At 36.7% G+C, this 18,753-nt stretch overlaps 2 protein-coding genes across 4 annotated transcripts; one reads left to right on the forward strand and one right to left on the reverse strand.

The window, feature by feature from the left end:
- Positions 1-1,815: 1,815 nt before the first annotated feature.
- LOC136251744 (uncharacterized) lies at positions 1,816-2,783 on the reverse strand. The gene is made up of 3 exons (XM_066044166.1): positions 2,524-2,783; positions 2,173-2,397; positions 1,816-2,111 (listed from the first exon to the last, which is right to left on the reverse strand). Exons 1-3 carry the CDS (start codon positions 2,695-2,697, stop codon positions 1,926-1,928), a joined length of 585 nt encoding a protein of 194 aa, XP_065900238.1. The 5' UTR covers positions 2,698-2,783; the 3' UTR covers positions 1,816-1,925.
- A 3,536-nt stretch (positions 2,784-6,319) lies between these two features.
- LOC136249422 (uncharacterized) lies at positions 6,320-18,603 on the forward strand. Of its 3 annotated transcripts, none has more exons than XM_066041425.1 (4): positions 6,320-6,468; positions 17,608-17,895; positions 17,985-18,209; positions 18,262-18,603. In XM_066041425.1, the coding sequence occupies exons 2-4, from the start codon at positions 17,731-17,733 to the stop codon at positions 18,445-18,447; spliced, it is 576 nt and encodes a 191-aa protein (XP_065897497.1). In that variant the 5' UTR covers positions 6,320-6,468; positions 17,608-17,730; the 3' UTR covers positions 18,448-18,603. The 3 variants fall into 3 exon arrangements, with proteins under 3 accessions (XP_065897497.1, XP_065897496.1, XP_065897495.1); XM_066041424.1 differs by having other exon boundaries at positions 6,329-6,540; XM_066041423.1 differs by lacking the exon at positions 6,320-6,468 and having other exon boundaries at positions 15,547-17,895.
- The last annotated feature ends 150 nt before the right edge of the window (positions 18,604-18,753 follow it).

Below are 18,753 nucleotides of genomic sequence, written 5' to 3' on the forward strand. Positions count from 1 at the left end.
CTGATTAGTATTGTAATTGCCATGTAACTATGACTGCATTGTTCATATCACAATGAGCTAATTCATAGAAATTATTCACTATGGCAGCTGTAATGATAACTATAATTAATCCAATTCCCATCTTGGGAATCTTATGAAGGATTGATGTTAACAATATAACACTGACATCATGAGTTATGGGCGTTCATTGATCACCCAAGGTTGACAATGTATAAGCTCTAGAAGTAGTAATTCTTAACAAATATTTAATCATAATTGAACCAAGTATTTAATCATAATAAAACAATGTCCATTTGGTTCCACTTGGGGTACTTAGAGATAACAAGTCACTCTCTAGGGTTCCTATGGATACAAATACATGAAAATAGTAAGAAGAAAATATCCTGACCGCCTGGCAGACTCCTGTAAGTGTTCGAGCATTAATCAGATGGCTGTAGGTTCGAGGCTGCCCTGGTCCAGTCATGGATTTTTTCTTCTTTCTCCTACTTTTCAAACATACTAGTGAAAGTTAATATAAACATCTTAGGCCTTTATAAGGTCTTCTGGTATACAAGCTCTACCTTTACCAAGTATTTAATCATAACAGTCATAATCGTAATCATAATAAAGAAATTATTTGGACTAATTTGTGTTGTAACATAATGATATTAGCCAACATGCATTATGGTGTCCTACATACAAAGCCTTAACAAATAAACTAATTAATGTCCATTTATTTCCACATGGAGTACTTTGAGATAATAAGTCACACTCTAGAGTTCCTATGGATACACATGAAATTGACAAGGAAAAAACCTCTTGACTGTCTGGCAAACTGTAAGTGTTTGAGCATTAATCCAATGGCTGCAGGTTTGACACTGTCCAGGTCCAGTCATGGATTTTTTTTCTCACCTTTTCAAACATACTTTATACGTAACAACTTTAGGACCAGGTGTCCTACAGGCCTTCAGCACTCATGCTGTAAAACAAACAAGCAAACAGACTTGTAATCATAAACTGCCAGTTATTTGAGTTGTCTTATAATATTACAGGTCTGCACACATGTATGACCTCTTAGCACTTAGCCATACGATTATGCCATAGTAATATATTTACAATGTTTTAATGTCACAGTGTGTTATGGTGTTTCAGAAAGTTACAGTACAATTATAAAGACTGCATGTGTGTGTTTCAGAGGTCTAGTTTCTGAGAGTATTACGTATGTTTGCATTTTATACTGAAACCTATCTGTTTTTGCACAATTGTGTTACATGATTGATTGCATCCATGCATGAAATCATGGATATACGGAGAATATAATATCTATGATAAAATGTATAAGACCACTACATTTGTTGATGTCAGCTTTGATCATTATGTGATATGTATACACAATCACTAAAGAAAATTTAATCCAATAAATAAAAAATGTGGTGACAAAAGCTTTGCTAGCCAAAATTGAGTATATAAAAAAGCAGTGTTAGCTAATTGTTCTTACTTTAAAAGGGTATACAGTTACTATACGTACTTGCCTTGGTTGCCTGTGAAGACCTATAAGTAAGGTTCTTCCTTTGTAATTAATTTGCAGCATTTGAGTAGTATATAGTAAATTGCATTGTCATGATTACGGATTGTCAGAAATCTGACACAGACCATGTACAAAAAAGTTCTCAAGTGGTGATATTTCTTTGGTTGGTCTACTAAAATCTGATGTCTTGAATGATACTATAAGCATTTCCCTAAATAGTTAAATGTGTGTATATATTGTCAGTGTAAGCAGATATATATAGAGCAACTTGATTTAGATTCAGTATAATTATAGTCTTCATGCACATCTTTCAAAAATTTATTGCCTTTTAGCCTGTGTGCATGTTAACAGCATAGATCATACAAAGAGAAAAGATACGCCGTATATAGATACAAATAAAAGTTAGTTGAAAAAAATCCTATATACAGTTCTCATTGTGTGGTACTGGGTAGCCATAATTGCTACAGTAATCTTCAGCTTGTGTCCACTTCTTGACTTGTTGTATAAGGGATGTTAGTAGTGGTTGACCATCATAAAGTAAAGTGTATATCATCTGGTATTGTTCTGGAGTAAACTCTACACAAGCTTGTCCTGAGGTAGACTCCTGTAAAATAATAAGTATACCACTTATTGTTGTCCATATAAATATAAGATAATATCATTACCTCAATCGTTTCAAGAAGGTTAACTGTCTCTTGCAAGGTAGCAGTTATAGTATATAAATGATCATCAGAGTCCTTCATTAGTATGTATTGTTCTAGTTGATATTTGTACATCATTACACTGGTGTGGATCTTACAGGTAGCTGTAAATTGTTCTAACATTATACCAATTGAATGTTTGTTGAAGTCTCTATCTGATAACACTGGTTTGATGACATCTAGTTTTATCTGTAGTGAGGCAAAAGATTGCACCACTAAACATTTACCAAAATCGATTGCATACGTTACATTTGATACACACCTCTACATAATCATTTATACAGAACACATGTTACTATATTCCTATATTCTTACTGTTTGAATATCATCATATATTTTAACTACTGTGCAGTAGAATCTTTGAATTTCTTGCTTCACAGTGTTAACCTTATCATTGTCTGTACATTTTGTTCTGTTAACAGCTGCGTCACTATTCAATACTAGCAAGGTGAGTATCCAAGTGGTCACCAACAGCAATTGAGTTTTCATCTCTTCCTTTATTACAGAAGTGTATAGTAAGTCAATTGAATCTCAAGCTTCTTAGTTGTGATCTGAGAGTTAACTGCTGATGCCTGCATCAGTGAGAGTGCCTTATATATAAATTGTGTAACAGAAACCTTACATATATGTGCTTATGTGATGTAACTATATCACATGTCATTTCTAACTGTATCCTAGGAATCCAATATCACCAGTAACAAAAGTCATTCAGTGAGGAATTATAAACATTTGCCTTTCAAGTACTTACTGAGAATTGCATCATTCTACAGTCAAACCTCATTAATAGGACCACCCTTAGGTTATGTCCTCAATAATGAGGTGGCCATAATAGTGAGGTCATGAAGTACATCTTAGCCATGTTTGGGACCTACTAGTTTATTAAAAATATGGATGGCTGCTAAATGTACAGACCAGCTTCTTGAGGTAACAGTACATGTAGCCAATGTGTGTGTGTGTGTGTGTGTGTGTGTGTGTGTGTGTGTGTGTGTGTGTGTGTGTGTGTGTGTGTGTGTGTGTGTGTGTGTGTGTGTGTGTGTGTGTGTGTGTGTGTGTGTGTGTGTGTGTGTGTGTGTGTGTGTGTGGGCGGGTGGAGGAGCACAGCTGGGTGTACCATGTTTACATTCTGTACCACAGTTAAGCTTGGAACTTTAAGGACTCTAAACGATAACTAGGTATTGTATAATTTACATACCATTAGGAAACTTTCAGTTAAGTATGAGTCATTATTGTTTGTTGTTTTAGCTGGGCCATTCATTAACCAATCACTATAAGAAATGTGTCACATTGTCATGCATGCATGCATGGCATCCTCTCATAGTCATTATGTGCACCATTGACTACCACTACTATATGCTGCTCAAATAATGTAGTTTGTTGCCTCAGCAACAAACAGAAGTTAACAGGTAGCTTCTGTTAGGTTGTTGACTGCACAAATCAATTTGCAACACCTACTGTCATCTGGTTACGTAAGTGTGTGTCATATATAAAGTAGGCTTAGGTTCACCTTCAATGTTCATATATCTGTTGTTTGGTGCTTGTTCAGAGCTGTTGACCCTGGCTATTAGCTAATCAGAATAATTAAATTTAGTTAGCTCGCTTTCTTCTGTTGGCCTCATTGGCCTTTCTTACGCTTTTACTGACAACTGTGGTAGGCACAAAATGCCAAACAGTAGGTCTAAAATCTATTTAATCCAAATGATGTGTGTGTGTTATCGGCAATATTTCTGTTTGTTTCAATTACATGTGAGATCTTTGTTATGATTGATTGTCAGCAATGGTTGTTAGAACTGAATGTTAAGAGCGTTTGTGTGATAGCATTGCTGCTACGGCTAAATGTCGTTATGGCTAAACGTTTGTAAAGTCAGTTTGCTCCAATTAAATTTGCTATGACTTAATATTTGTAATGTTACTCACAATTAAGTGTGTGGTATCCATGTCTTGCAAGTAATTGCCATCCAGTGTATGCTGTGACATAAAGTACCGAGAATTGGTAATGTTGACATGAGTATAATGCTGAATGTACTTCATCATGATGGTACACATTACCCCTCCAGGCTATTGTGCCCTACCTCAGCTTCCCTACCTCCTCCAAAGAGTTGTGTGTTTATGGTATGTATGTACCTATTATGTATAGTCATGTGTTGCTGTTATATAGTACACACATTATAGTCACTATCCCACTAAGGACCTGAAAAGAAAAGAAGGCCACTGAAAGCCTGTGTAGCAGGAAGTCAGAAACATGATAGCAAAAACCTGTTGACTGCAGAAAAAATTCTCAGACCAGGTGGTGACTTGATCCAGACAGCTTGCAGTCTATAGGCAAGTGCCCAAGGTGCCACACAGCCTGGGATCCAGGGTCTTCTCTGCATTCAACCTGTACTTAAACATCGTGTTTTCAGTAGAGTTGTCTGATGACTTCTCTTGTTTTCATTAGGGTTGATGCATGCTGCATTGTTTATAGAGCTCAGCGAGGTGGAAAGGTGAGTTGTGTAGGAAAACATGCCATAAAGTGCTGTGGTATGCTTGTATGTGCTTAAGTTATATAGCATCATAGTGTGAAACACATCATGTGTGAGTTCTGATGATGATGTTTAAAAATGGTAGCTATTTGTCAGATAGATGATAGCTTGAAATATTTTTGGATGGTATTTTTCGGCAAAACTGGAAGCACATTCTCTCTGTGATTCTAGACAGCATCGCTACACAATTTATACTACGAAGTCATCAAATAATGCTCCATGGTTAGTCTGGCGCCGCCCGCCCCTTCGCAAAAAGTAAGGGTCTGGAGAAATACAAATACCTAATCATTTCAAAAGGAATTCAATTAGACAGCGCACGTAATGCTTGTTACGTCAGATGATCGCACTTCAATTCGAACAAAAGCATTGTGTTGCCAAGGCGATTTCTGTATGAACGTCATTGGCATGCACTAATTGGCTAGCGCCGAATCTGGGCGCTAGAAATGATTTAGTATCTGTATTTCACCAGACCCTTACTTTATGCGAAGGGGCGGGCGGCGCCAGACTACTCCATGGTATGGTCTGGGTGCGAAGGGCGTAGCGTACAGGGTTTCGGTGTTTTCCTTGAATGTGTCGAGTCCAAACCATCCGGCCGCTAATCTCGCGTTCAGTTTAGCTTCTACCGTTCGCACAATAAAGAGCAAATTTGCCTAGAAACTCGCTGTTGGCTTCCAAAACATCTTGAGAAAGAACCCTTTACCAGTGGTGAGTCTTGTTTCGCCCATAAAAACTTGTCTTGTTATTGAAGGGGGCGCGAAACCAGCCTGTAACTAGTGGCGCTTACTAGTTTAACCATAGATTATATAGTCGTTACCAAAATATATAATAATACAGTAACTATGAGCATGTGTTACCTTGTAACCAGTTACAAAGATGGTTTTCAGGATTTCTTGCAAGAATGATTCATTTTAAGTCACGTACGTTCTATAATTGCTGTGCAGTGGGTAACGAATATATAATCTATGGTTTAGCTAACCGTCGTACGAAATAAGTGCCTCTAAAATATTTATCGTTTTGTCTTTTACCGTACGCAAGGAAATTTTGACGTCAAAAAAATTTGACGAATTTGATGAATAGGTTTAATTCGTCAAATTTAAATTCGTCAAATGTTTATAAGCGTCCTTAAAAGTACAGGTTATGCCTACAATTTCTTCATTTTCGTCAACATTTTATTCGTCAAATCTGCTGAAGCCTGATTTTTCTTACGTCAAAATTTCCTTGTGTACGGTAAAGCTATTACAGCAACTGTTTGAGGCTTCAGCTGCATTTCTAATGGCCTAAATGTTGATGATTTTACAGTAAAACATCGCCAGAGAGTCCACAATTATGAGAGTGGAGCCCTCGCTTTTTAGAAGTCTGAATTCCGAGGTGGATCCGCCCCTCAAAGACATTATTAACTAGCTACCTCACTAAACTGGTATATAAAATGACTACCCAGCGTAATAAATGCTAGAGACAACTCCTTGGGTACTACACCCGTTCACCCTCATCTTACGCACAGGTATCCACACTTTGTTAAAATCACGTGTTTGGGTTGTGGCGCGCCGCAACTATTAATTATCCTTCGAGAAGAACAAAGAAGCAGAGGAATGATGAAAGCAAACGGCATGGTGCAGTGGACAGAACGTAATCGGAACAACAGATTTGTGAATCCGCCGTCATTACCTTGACTGTCTGAAATTACTGGAGCCGTACACCTAGCGCTACCGGGTCTTACAGCAGGCAGGCTGGCAGACAAAATGTAGGTGAATTTCGAATTTTTTAAAACTCACTGTACATTGAAACATTCGACTTTTCACTTCATTTACCCAAGGTACAGCATCATTATAACAGTACTAATGCATCAGGGGCGGATCCAGAGTTTGGAAAGAGGGGGGCACCTTGCTGAAAAACAGTTGAAGACCAAAAAAAAAATAAAAAAAAGGTCACAACAATAATAGCTAGTTATCCTTTACCAAATATATCACGTCTGTTATGTAAAATAAAATCCTATTTATAGCTTCATAGGTAAGCTACACTGCCTCATGAACATTGTGACTGCTTTATTAGAGTAATTGACTGCTCTATTAGAGTATCTCGATCTTGTATGCAATTTCTTGAAGGGGGGGATTTGCTCCAAATGCCCCATCCTGGATCCGCAATTGTGCATTCCAGGCGTTTTTTTGGGTAAAACTTATTGCAAGGCTGTTTTTTTAAGGTGCGAAAATCCACGAAACCATACGATTTCTTACTAACCCCTACTATACAGTACTATCGTACTGTATGATACTATCGTACTGTATGATAATAAATCCAGACACCCTGAATACATTCTCTACTCCAGCCATTTGTGGTCCTCTCGCCAGTGGGTCTGTAGGTCTTCATTGGTGCTTTCATTGAGTTTAGTATCTCTAACTCTATAATTTTTTTCACCAAAGGCTGCTATTTCTGTGGAAATGTGCATGTAGATGGAACTAGGGAGTACCATCAGGGATGGCTAATAAAAGAATAATAATAATTAATGGATGGGAAAATATTGTTCATTGAAATGTTGGGGAAATTGATAGCTATCTCATTTCCTCATTGAGAGTACAATTCCTTACTGCCATCATGATAGAAGTGTTGCACTTGTGTGACACTTGTCTGCCACTAACCACTGAAGTTGTATGTTGGAAACTTCCTCTTAACCCATCATGAGGGTCTGTTGATTTCTAAGAAACACAACCCTGTGAAACCTAGCTTCCCTTTTGTTCAATGAGGCAGACATTCATACATTGGAAACTTCTAGTCTGGTATCTTGGAGTTTTCATCAACTCTGCATTGTCATGGTCAGATCGCTGCAGCTATGGTTACCAGAACACTAATGTTTTTAAGCATTCTCTGTGGGGTACATGTAATTAACTTGAAGCTGCTGCTTATGCAAGTTTAGTGCAAACTCCACTGAAATACACAGGTAGCTACTTTAAGGAATCCACATGTATACTTCAAAGGGTCAATTGTGTCTGTAGCAAGTGCAGCAATGAGCTGCTTGGTGGGTTTTTGGTAGTCATTGGAACCCTACCATCAGAAAGTGGTCGTAATCATCTGCAGAGTGCATTTCAGAACTAGCTTGGCCAGACCTTTCTACTCACTGTAAATATAATCAATAAACAACTTTATTACTACCAAAATCTAGTCATTTTAATAATCTATCTGTTTGATTTAACCAAATAGTAATTGTTACAGATTTTGACTTTTCATAAATACATTTTCTTTAGAATCATACCCCTATTTTGTTTTATTTCTTTCCCATGTTCCAGTGTTTCACCAGGCTCTTCACCTTTGTAATGAATGTTGCTATTTTGTTACACGTACTTTTGTTTGTGGATGTGGTCCTTTTGCTTTTGTAATGCTAACTATGTCTGTAGTTTTGTTTGTGCACTTGCTTTTATAATCTGGGAAGTAGCTACCCTCATGCACGCCTTGAGCCTTTTGGTGAAATTTGACAAATCAGATGATATACAATTAATTGTGCATGAAAGTAACTAGTGTGGTGTAATGTACATACTGACAGGTAGCTACGTTTTAAATGATGTAACACACAGGATAATATCAGGGGTATTCCCCTTAGCTGTACCCTACCCTTACAAGTGTGCATTGCAACATCATGAAAACCTACAAAAATTATAGTGTAAAATTATAGTGTAGCTTTCTAAGCACATTTATTACAAAAAGAAATTCTGGCTGTGTTTACCATGGCTACTTATGCTTGTAACATGTTGTTTTCCATGGTTGTATATGGTTGACAGTTTTATCAGATACTTTGGTTACGTTTAAAGGAAGAAAATCCATCCCCTCCCGAGGAGGCTTAGTGTGGCACCTGACTAGCTATAGATACTGCAGTTCGAATCCTGGATTTTTTCCTCTCTTTGTCCCATTTTCTGTTTCACCTTATCATTAGCTACTGTAGGTTAAGTAATGTTTAGGTCCCTAGTTCCTGTTAGGTTAGGTAATCCAAAGGCTGCAGCACATGTTGCTGTCAGACCTTTAGTGCTGGCCATTGTAAAGCTCTAATGATAATTTGTGAGCTTATTACTTCATAATAAATTATCATATTCATTTGAAATGGAAAGAAAAAAAACGTATGCAGGTTTTGACTCATTAAATAACACTGATTTCTGGATTAAAAACTTGATAAAAGGAGATGAACAGGGGCAAGTGTAGGTAGGAGGTTTCCAAGGGTTTTAGGAAACCCCTCTTTGTAATTGATTGCTCTTACATTCTTGCAGTTTGTGTAAGTTTGTATTATTTTTATTAGGGACTTTGGAGCCCAACTCAGTATAGTGTTTAGCATCAACAAATTGTTTCTAGTTTTTTAGTGTCATTTAATTATGAAAATAGTAATAGGAATAACTAATAATTACATTCCAAATAACTATAAACTTCTAAATTGAAGAAGAGATAGTTTCATTATGTAATTCCATGGGTGTAGACAGGATTTTTCAAGGGGGTTAACACTATTTACCAACAGCAGGACCAATAAGAAGCCTTGAATGGTCCAAAACCCAACAAATTGCTAGATGAATTAATGTGATAACCTGCTGGAATATAGTAGCTATGTGTATTTACTTTTGTGAGGATCCATACAATGGTGGATCCAGGATGGGGAATTTGGGGCAAATGTCCCCCTCCTTCAAGAAATTGCATACAAGATCGAGATACTTTTACCTATGAAGCTATAAATAGGATTTTATTCTACATAACAGACGTGATATATTTGGTAAAGGATAACTAGTTATTATTGTTGTGACCTTTTTTTTTGGTCTTCAACTGTTTTTCAGCAAGGTGCCCCCCTCTTTCCAAACTCTGGATCCGCCCCTGCCATATTATATGTATAACCTCCTGAGACGTGGCTAGTGGGCCTATACATATGCACATTAATTCACTGACAAAATATCAATGACTGTGAACAAATTTCTAAATACAGTGTACCAAGGATGTGACGTGCATGACATAAGTACAGGCAGTCTATCTATTCCCATGCATGACCAAAATACTGCAGAGTATAATATGTATGTAGCAGCATAAGCTCGTCTGGCTCAGTTTTGTACCACCCACTTTATAAAAAGCAATGTCTAGAAATATAATGAAAACCCCTAAAGTTCAACACTCAACAACATCTCTGACAATATAAAGTTCTTTATATAGGTAAGACATGCAGTTATAGGATTCTTCAGTGGATAAACGACCCCGAAATAACTATGTAATAATGGCAGATCCAAGGTGATCATTACATCATTCCTGAAGGATGTATATCCACTGAAGTATCCTAGCAATGCATCTCTTAGTTTTTCAGACAATGGCCCATATAACTGAAATTTTGTTAGTAACCCACAAAGTATGTAATTTGTTGTGGCTAGGTATCTTACTTAGTAAGACACCAGTGTACAGGTCTATTGCCAGAATAAAAACCTTGCATGCTTTGCAAATATCAAAGCATTCTCCATAACTTGAACCTGTTGTTACATTGATATTTATAAGAATGCTTTATAAGAGTTCACTTGATTGCTCTGTTAGAGTATCTTGATCTTTTAATAATAGCATTCAAGATGGCTCATGTCCAAGCTCATGTCCCATCTGTGGATCCTTCTCTGAGAGTTTTCATGCTACTGTGAATTGTTGTTCTGTACTACATGTCATTACTCACTCATTCTGTGCTGCTAAACTTAGTGTGCTAGGTGTCTGCTGAAAGCAAAACTGCAAAGATTTCCAATCACTGGAAAGTAGATCCAGGGCTGTGCTGATGAAGATTTAATTTTGCATATTGTCAAATTCCAGTTAGCAAAATAAGTATATGGTCAACTTTTAGCTACTGAACTGACCTATATTATAATTGTATGCCTGATGATCTCACACACAGATACCTTGCAGAATGAAAATTGTGTTGCCTTCATCAGTATCATGCAGTATCATGCATGTATAATATACCCAGTTCTAACTACATAGCTAGCCAGTTAACAGATCAGCTATGAAACACCAGTTAACATTACAATACTATACGTAAATTGATCAAGAGCTGTGGTAATTAGTGGCAGTCATGAGTACTCATGTAGCTCAGTTATGAGCCTAAAGTTTATTTATTAAGGCTTTACAGCACAAGTGCTGAAGGTCTGTAGGACACCTGGTCCTACAGCCTGTTTAAGGTTGTTACAGAAAGTGTGTTTGAAAATAAAGGAGAAAAAATCCATGACTGGACCTAGGCAGCCTCGAACCTGCAGCCATCCGATTAACGCTCGAATGCTTACAGGAGTCTGCCAGGCAGTCAGAATGTTTTCTTCTTGTCAATTTCATGTATATGTATCCAAGGAACTCTAGAGAGTGACTTATTAACTCAAAGTACTCCATGTGGAACCAAATGGATATTAGTTTATTTATTAAGGCTTTACAGTACAAGTGCTGAAGGTCTGTAGGACACCTGGTCCTACAGCCTGTTTAAGGTTGTTACAGAAAGTATGTTTGAAAAGGTGAAGAAAGGAGAAAAAATCCATGACTGGACCTAGGCAGCCTCGAAAAGTAAATTGTTATATACAAGGGACCATGTATAATATTTTATTTGTAAAAGTTTATAGCAGGCTAAGTGTACCCATGGGATAGTGCTGCAAAGTTTTTTATACTAAGAAACTGTAGAATAGCATTAGATGTGGTGATTGTTCTATTAGAATATTTTACTGACTGCTCTATTAGAGTATTTTGATTTGTATAAACCATATACTGTTTGGGGAGTTGTTTATGGTGCTCCCACAGATCTGCCACTGTAGTAAAGTAGATTGATGTACTTCTTGCTGATTTTGTGTTTGCCAATAAATCAGCAGCAACACACTAGCTTGCTACTGACAATTTCGGTAGGAGTATCCTGAAACGCCTCATCGGCAAGAAGTGAATATCCTGAAACCCCTCATCCTGAAACCCCTGTTTCAAAGATAACTCAATACAGCAGTTAACAAGTTACATGGATATAAATACAATTTTCAATGTACTTGTTAGCCAATAAATCATGAGTTTGTGTTAGAGAACTTAGCAAAAGTTATACTGGATATTCATGATTTAATATGATTACTGATCAGTTTCCAATTCCATGCATTTAATGATACTGTATACAATACACACGGAGTAGCTGGAGTACTCCAATGTATGTTATCCCATTACAATGCCATGCATTGGTAATTCTCTCTAATTCATAACATATTTTGCATTGTGTGCATGTACATGTGTATAGGTAAGTTACATAATATACTGCAAAACTTCATCTGTGTATAGCTAAGCCCATTCCAGTGCATGGGAACTGGAGATACTGAAATGAGGACCATGAATGTGATAATTAGGAAATCCCATAGTTTAGACCCCTAACATCATTACTGTGTCATCATCATTATCATCATTACCAAGTCAAAAATAAGAACACTTGAGTATTAAGATGTTCCAGATAAAGAGATTCCACTGTAAATTCATAGTTAGCATCTATGGTTATATAGATGTATAATATAATATAATCTAATCAAAAACAGCCAAGCTGTCAAAAAAGAAGTGCGGCCCTTGAAAAGGCTATGGTGAAAAAAGATGTGGAATCCAAGGTGGCGGCCAAGAAATGGCTGTGATGGTAGGTTAATGGTAAAAATTTTAATAACGACAATTCAAGTGAATTTGGTTGGCACAAAATTCACTTGAATTGTCGTTATTAAAATTTTTACCATTAACCTACCATCACAGCCATTTCTTGGCCGCCACCTTGGATTCCACATCTTTTTTCACCATAGCCTTTTCAAGGGCCGCACTTCTTTTTTGACAGCTTGGCTGTTTTTGATTAGATTTCACTTCTTTTTGTATTTGTATACCCCAAAGCCGGCCTATGGCCAGCTTTGGGGCTTTTTAACCTATATATTTTTCTTTACCACAAGAAAAAGAAAAAGATGAAGCAGATTTTATAAATACTTTTAACTCATTCTGATTTTATCAGTAAATGTACAAATTATATATATAATGCATATATCAAGAGTTCATAATATAAAAAGAGAGCATATATTTATTACATGTCAATTAATCCCCACAGGATAATTTGCAGCTGATCTCTCTACTGGGTGACTTGAAATGTAGCTGAACTCTCTACAGTGTGATCTGTTCATAGCTGAACTTTCTACAGGGTGATTTGTTTGCAGCTCAACTCTCTACATGGTAGTTTCTTTGTAGCTGAACTCTCTACAATGTGACTTCTTCTAGCTGAACTCTCTACAAGGTGACTTGTTTCTAGCTGATCTCTCTACAGGGTGACTTGTTTCTAGCTGAACTCTCTACAGGTGATTTGTTTGTAGCTGAACTCTCTACATGGTGGTTTCGTTGTAGCTGAACTCTCTACAAGGTAACTTCTTCTAGCTGATCTTTCTACAGGGCGATTTGTTTGTAGCTGAGTTCTCTACAGGGTGTTTGTTTGCAGCTGAATTCTCTACATGGTGGTTTCTTTATAGCTGAACTCTCTACAAGGTGACTTCTTCTAGCTGATCTCTCTACAGGGTGATTTGTTTGTAGCTGAACTCTCTACAGGTGATTTGTTTGTAGCTGAACTCTCTACAAGGTGATACTTCTAGGTGATCTCTCTACAGGATGACTTGTTTCTAACTGAACTCTCAACAGGGTGATCTGTTCATAGCTGAACTTTCTACTGGGTGATTTGTTTGCAGCTGAACTCTCTACATGGTGGTTTCTTTGTAGCTGAACTCTCTACAAGGTAATTTCTTCTAGCTGAACTCTCTACAGGGTGACTTGTTTCTAGCTGATCTCTCTACAGGGTGATCTGTTCATAGCTGAACTTTCTACAGGGTGATTTGTTTGCAGCTGAACTCTCTACATGGTAGTTTCTTTATAGCTGAACTCTCTACAATGTGACTTCTTCTAGCTGAACTCTCTACAAGGTGACTTGTTTCTAGCTGATTTCTCTACAGGGTGACTTTTTTCTAACTGAACTCTCTACAGGTGATTTGTTTGTAGCTGAACTCTCTACATGGTGGTTTCGTTGTAGCTGAACTCTCTACAAGGTAACTTCTTCTAGCTGATTTTTTTACAGGGCATATTTGTTTGCAGCTGAACTCTCTACAGGGTGATTTGTTTGTAGCTGAACTCTCTACAAGGTACTTCTTCTAGCTGATCTTTCTACAGGGTGATTTGTTTGTAGCTGAATTCTCTACAGGGTGACTTGTTTCTAGCTGATCTCTGTACAGGGTGACTTGTTCCTAGCTGAACTCTCTACAGGTGATTTGTTTGCAGCTGAACTCTCTTACATGGTGGTTTCTTTGTAGCTGATCTCTCTACAAGATGACTTGTTTCTAACTGAACTCTCTACAGTGTGATCTGTTCATAGCGGAACTTTCTACTGGGTGATTTGTTTGCAGCTGAACTCTTTGCATGATTGTTTCTTTGTAACTGAACTCTGTACAAGGTAACTTCTTCTAGCTGATCCCTCTACAGGGCAATTTGTTTGAGCTGAACTCTCTACATGATGGTTTCTTTGTAGCTGAACTCTCTATTAAGTACCTTCTTCTGGTTGATCTGACTACAGGGTGACTTGTTTGTAGCTGAATTCCCTACAGAATAACTTGTAATGTAATATAATTGAGTAAATTATGAATGCAACTGAATGCTTTATTAGGGTGACTGTTCTATTAGAGTATCTCGATCTCGCATTTGCTACACGTAGTTGCCTTTCGAATCATAACTCAGTGGTTTGTAATCCGATTCTTCTGTACTACTGCAAGGACTTTCTATGATGATTATTCCAGCTACATACTGAGCGGTTTGCCTAATAGACACGAAAACTAATAGTTTTTTTATTCATAAAAATCGATCGCGTAATTTTGATACAGGTCGGGTTTTGTGTCATATCTCCATGGTCTTTATCCCGATTCCTTTCAAACCACAAAAAGGCACTCCTACGATGGTTGCTCCATCTACATAGCAATTTTCAACTGATTCCTCAAAGGAGTTTACCCTGTAGGCGTGACAGACCTTCGACCTTATTTTACGCAAATAATCGGTCATAACTCCGTGAATGTTCATCGGATTCCTATCAAAGTTGGTACAGAGATCTGCCTTAATGAGCCCTTTAAGTGTGCCAAATTGCAGCCCAATCCGAGCACGCTATCGTGTTTTATGGCGGATTTTGCGAAGTGTGCGAAATGAAGAAGTAGAAGAAAAAAACGAAGAAATTAAAACGAAATTTTGTTCGCTCGTATCTCGGAAATGGCTGGACCGATTTTCTTCCAATTTGGTGTGTAGACTCCCCTTGCTGGCCGGCACCTCTCTAGCAAATTTGGTTCTAATCGGATAAGGGATCACAGAGCTACATAGGTGTGAAAATTGCGTTTTCTTTCTTCCTGTTAATATACTCACGGGTGGCACGCCGGCTTCTTGGGCCGCACGACACACTACCGTGTGTCTTGATACATCTGTATAACCATAGATGTTAGCATTTATATACACATATATATATTTTGTTCAGGTGGAATGACAAAAGAGCAACAGGGACTTTTTGAAAAACGTATGGATAACAAAATTTATTTTTAGCTCAAATGCCGGCAGTCTATTCTGGTACAAGCTATTCAAGCTTTTAACTTCCTATGATGACCATCAAAGCTTATTAATAAGTTACACTTGAAATATAAAACTACCATGTTTAAAATGGCATCCTTACATGTAGTTCACAATCTATAGAAGTATATCCAGAAGTAGTTTCATAAGTCAGAAAGCAATGCTTACTATGAGATCAAACAATTTCTTTACTTACAGACACATTCTAGAGAATCAGTTCTTTATCATACTACTTAATGTTCTTTTGTATTATTGTCTACTGTACAGTTAATTGTAATGCCACACAAGGAATACGATTAGCTATGGCACAGTCTTAATGGTTAGCAAATACACTGGTAACTAGTTTTGCATGAACCAAAGAAGTGAACTTTTTGAGATCTTCCAATACAACTTGAGACACATAATTTCTATTAATAGATCTTGTATGAGTTTATTTCTTTGATGAGGTGGTCAATAACTAGTTCTGTACAGGCACTTCATTAGTTCATTTATTTTTATCAGTTTATTATTTAGTCACAAGATGGCTAGGTACGTAGCTTTGCAGTTTGCAAACTTCAATTGTGCAGCTTAACATATGTAATGAAAGTTTTATCAAGAGATCCCCAGAATGAATTACATGGAGCACAAATGAATGTGAATTGTGTGTGTGTATATATATCTGATTAGTGGCTTCAATTTGTGGTATATATGTATACAACCTCATATGGCATTAGCTTAACTTTTAGTGGATTAAACACAAGTGTAACTTGTGGAGCCTTACAATCGTGCAGGTATTGGTTGGTTAACTACTGGTAAAAATAGGGCAGATATCGGCTTAGCCTAAAAGTGGGAATCATTCAGATTAATAGTTATAGAATACGGTAATACATAATATACTATAGTGGGAAATTTATCTCCTCTAGCCACCTTACAGAACATACTATCACCTAATATATGTACCTGACATGATTAGCAGGCAGCCAAAGAAATCATTAGGAATAAATTGATTAGGAATATTGTATTTATGGTATAGTATTTTACACAAGCCACATAGAATGATAAAAGCAAAGAAAATTAACTCAAGCCAAAGTCTGAGTGGATCATTGACTGTAGTTAGCAGCACCACACATAACATGAAATAGCTATACAACTAACCATTGAAAGCTGTATGTATATAGTTTTTTCACAGGTAACTAACATCTTTACTCAGATAAGGATTTCTCAGCTCAAATGTAAAGTGCTTGTAATGGTATAATACATGCAATGACATTGTATAAAAGCAAGGGAAACATCACATGTTTGCAGCAATTTAAATGGTAGTGTTGTGAAATAAATGTTGCACAGTAGCTGACATGGTGCATTTCATGATCTTTGTAATGACTGATATGACATTGCTGCATTTGCTTAATACTTTTCAGTATTGTGTCTATTGGAATATATGAGTACTTTAAAACCCAATTATATTTTTAGCGCAAAATTTGAAGTAAGTTATAAAGACTTCCTATCTGAACACAGCTATCATGTTTCAAATGACAACCTATATTTAGTAGCTTGCATGCAGTCATTTAATATCTATCTGCATGTGCACTTTAGAAGGTAAAAAGGAAGACATGCAATGAAAGGTTCTTTATGCTCTAAAATTATTATGGCCATTGATATAATGTATTTAAACGCAAATACAGAACATACAGCCTCTGGTACAATGATAGTGACCATGCTGCCTAACAGATAGTTTGAGTGAAGTATGTCAAGTTGATGTATAAAGTGAAAGGTGATTATAAACAGTTCTTTTAACATGCTGTAGAATGCTTACAAACAATTAATTGATATGCGTGTTTGTACATATAAGGTATAGCTACATAGTAGCTAACCTCTAATGCTCTTAGTATGCATGAACTTCAGCATGCAATTTATTACATGTTGTGATGATGTCAGAGTCTTTCATCTCAACAGACTGACATGCAGTATAGGCTAATAAATCTACCAACAAGATTATATAGAACAGTATGTACCATAGAGGATGGTTACACAGTATATGTTTTATACTAGCAGTCTCATGTTTCCTTTATGAATATGTGGTTACTAAGACAACTTCCTGCCATGGGGTATACGTATACATCTTCTTATGCAGCCATATAATATATATGTCATTACATGAAATTCCCAATTACTCATGTAGGTGCTTTTTTTGTTGCCTAAGGAATTGCTTCCCTTACCTGTAATTTTATATATCACTTTCCTATAACTACACACTTGGGAACTGGTGTTTTTTAATGCTTAAATGATAATGTCACTTCTTGCAATGCAGGAAATAAATCTCTGGCTTCTAAACTACAGTATAAAAAGATGTTCATCATAGAAAGCACAAGCAGATAAGTTTGAAGATATACTTTCTGTGGTCAGTACAGACTATATAGCTATATAGCAAAACATGATTCCTCAATTGTTGTTCACCATTAATGTGATACTCATCTCATTTACACTAAGAAGTGAAGCAGTTACTACTAAAAACTGCACAGTTGAAGATGACATTGTGAAACAAGGGATCCAAAAATTCTATTGCACTGCAGTTAAAGTCTATGATGAGCTTGAAACAGTAAGTATTAATGTACAGTAGCTAAATAGTAATGTTGTGTATAATTCTGTTAGTTGTGGTTATATACTAGACTCTTTACTTCTTAATAGATCAAACTAGATGCCATCAAACCAGTCTTATCGGATAGAGACTTCAACAAACATTCAGTTACTATAATGTTAGAGCAATTTACAGCTACCTGTAAGATCTACACCAGTGTAATGATGTACAAATATCAACTAGAACAATACATACTAATGAAGGACTCTGATGATCATTTATATACCATAACTGTTGCCTTGCAATTAGCAGGAAATATTCTTCAAACAATAGAGGTAATGATAACTACACCTTAAAGCATAATCCAATTTGTGCATTTACTTTCAGGAGTCTTCCTCAGGACAAGCTTGTGTAGAGTTTACTCCAGAACAATACCAGATGATATACACTTTATTTTATGATGGTCAACCACTACTAACATCTCTTATACAACAAGTCAAGAAGTGGACACAAGCTGAATATTACTGTAGCAATTATGGCTACCCAGTACCACACTATGAGAACTGTATATAGGAATGTTCAGTAGTTATCAACCAGTTTGTATTACCTTTTGTATTCTTAAGTCTTAAAGTGCAATTTATTACTGTAAGAGACAAGGAAGCCTGTGTATGGTGGAGATTAAATAAATGTGAATTAGAACCCACAATCAATATTATTCAATACCATTGCAATGTGCGCACATTAATCACGTGATTGCTACTCTCGTAGCAACAGGTGTTACTTGGAATTGTTTGTGCTGAATCCTGGCACAGAGTTGAATCTGCTGTAATCCTGCCAAAACACCCACCCACCCTCCATGTCTATATAGCTACTAACATT

This window comes from Dysidea avara, chromosome 3 (assembly GCF_963678975.1).
Source record: "Dysidea avara chromosome 3, odDysAvar1.4, whole genome shotgun sequence".
NCBI classification, from domain to species: Eukaryota; Metazoa; Porifera; class Demospongiae; order Dictyoceratida; family Dysideidae; genus Dysidea; species Dysidea avara.

Excerpts from the sequence above, each read along its gene's own strand:
- LOC136251744 (XM_066044166.1), bottom strand. The coding sequence starts at position 2,697 with ATGAAAACTCAATTGCTGTTGGTGACCACTTGGATACTCACCTTGCTA. Across the intron at positions 2,398-2,523 it reads TATATGATGATATTCAAACA|ATAAAACTAGATGTCATCAA; the intron begins GTAAGAATATAG and ends GCCTCACTACAG. Across the intron at positions 2,112-2,172 it reads ACCTTCTTGAAACGATTGAG|GAGTCTACCTCAGGACAAGC; the intron begins GTAATGATATTA and ends ATTATTTTACAG.
- LOC136249422 (XM_066041425.1), top strand. The coding sequence starts at position 17,731 with ATGATTCCTCAATTGTTGTTCACCATTAATGTGATACTCATCTCATTT. Across the intron at positions 17,896-17,984 it reads TCTATGATGAGCTTGAAACA|ATCAAACTAGATGCCATCAA; the intron begins GTAAGTATTAAT and ends ACTTCTTAATAG. Across the intron at positions 18,210-18,261 it reads ATATTCTTCAAACAATAGAG|GAGTCTTCCTCAGGACAAGC; the intron begins GTAATGATAACT and ends ATTTACTTTCAG.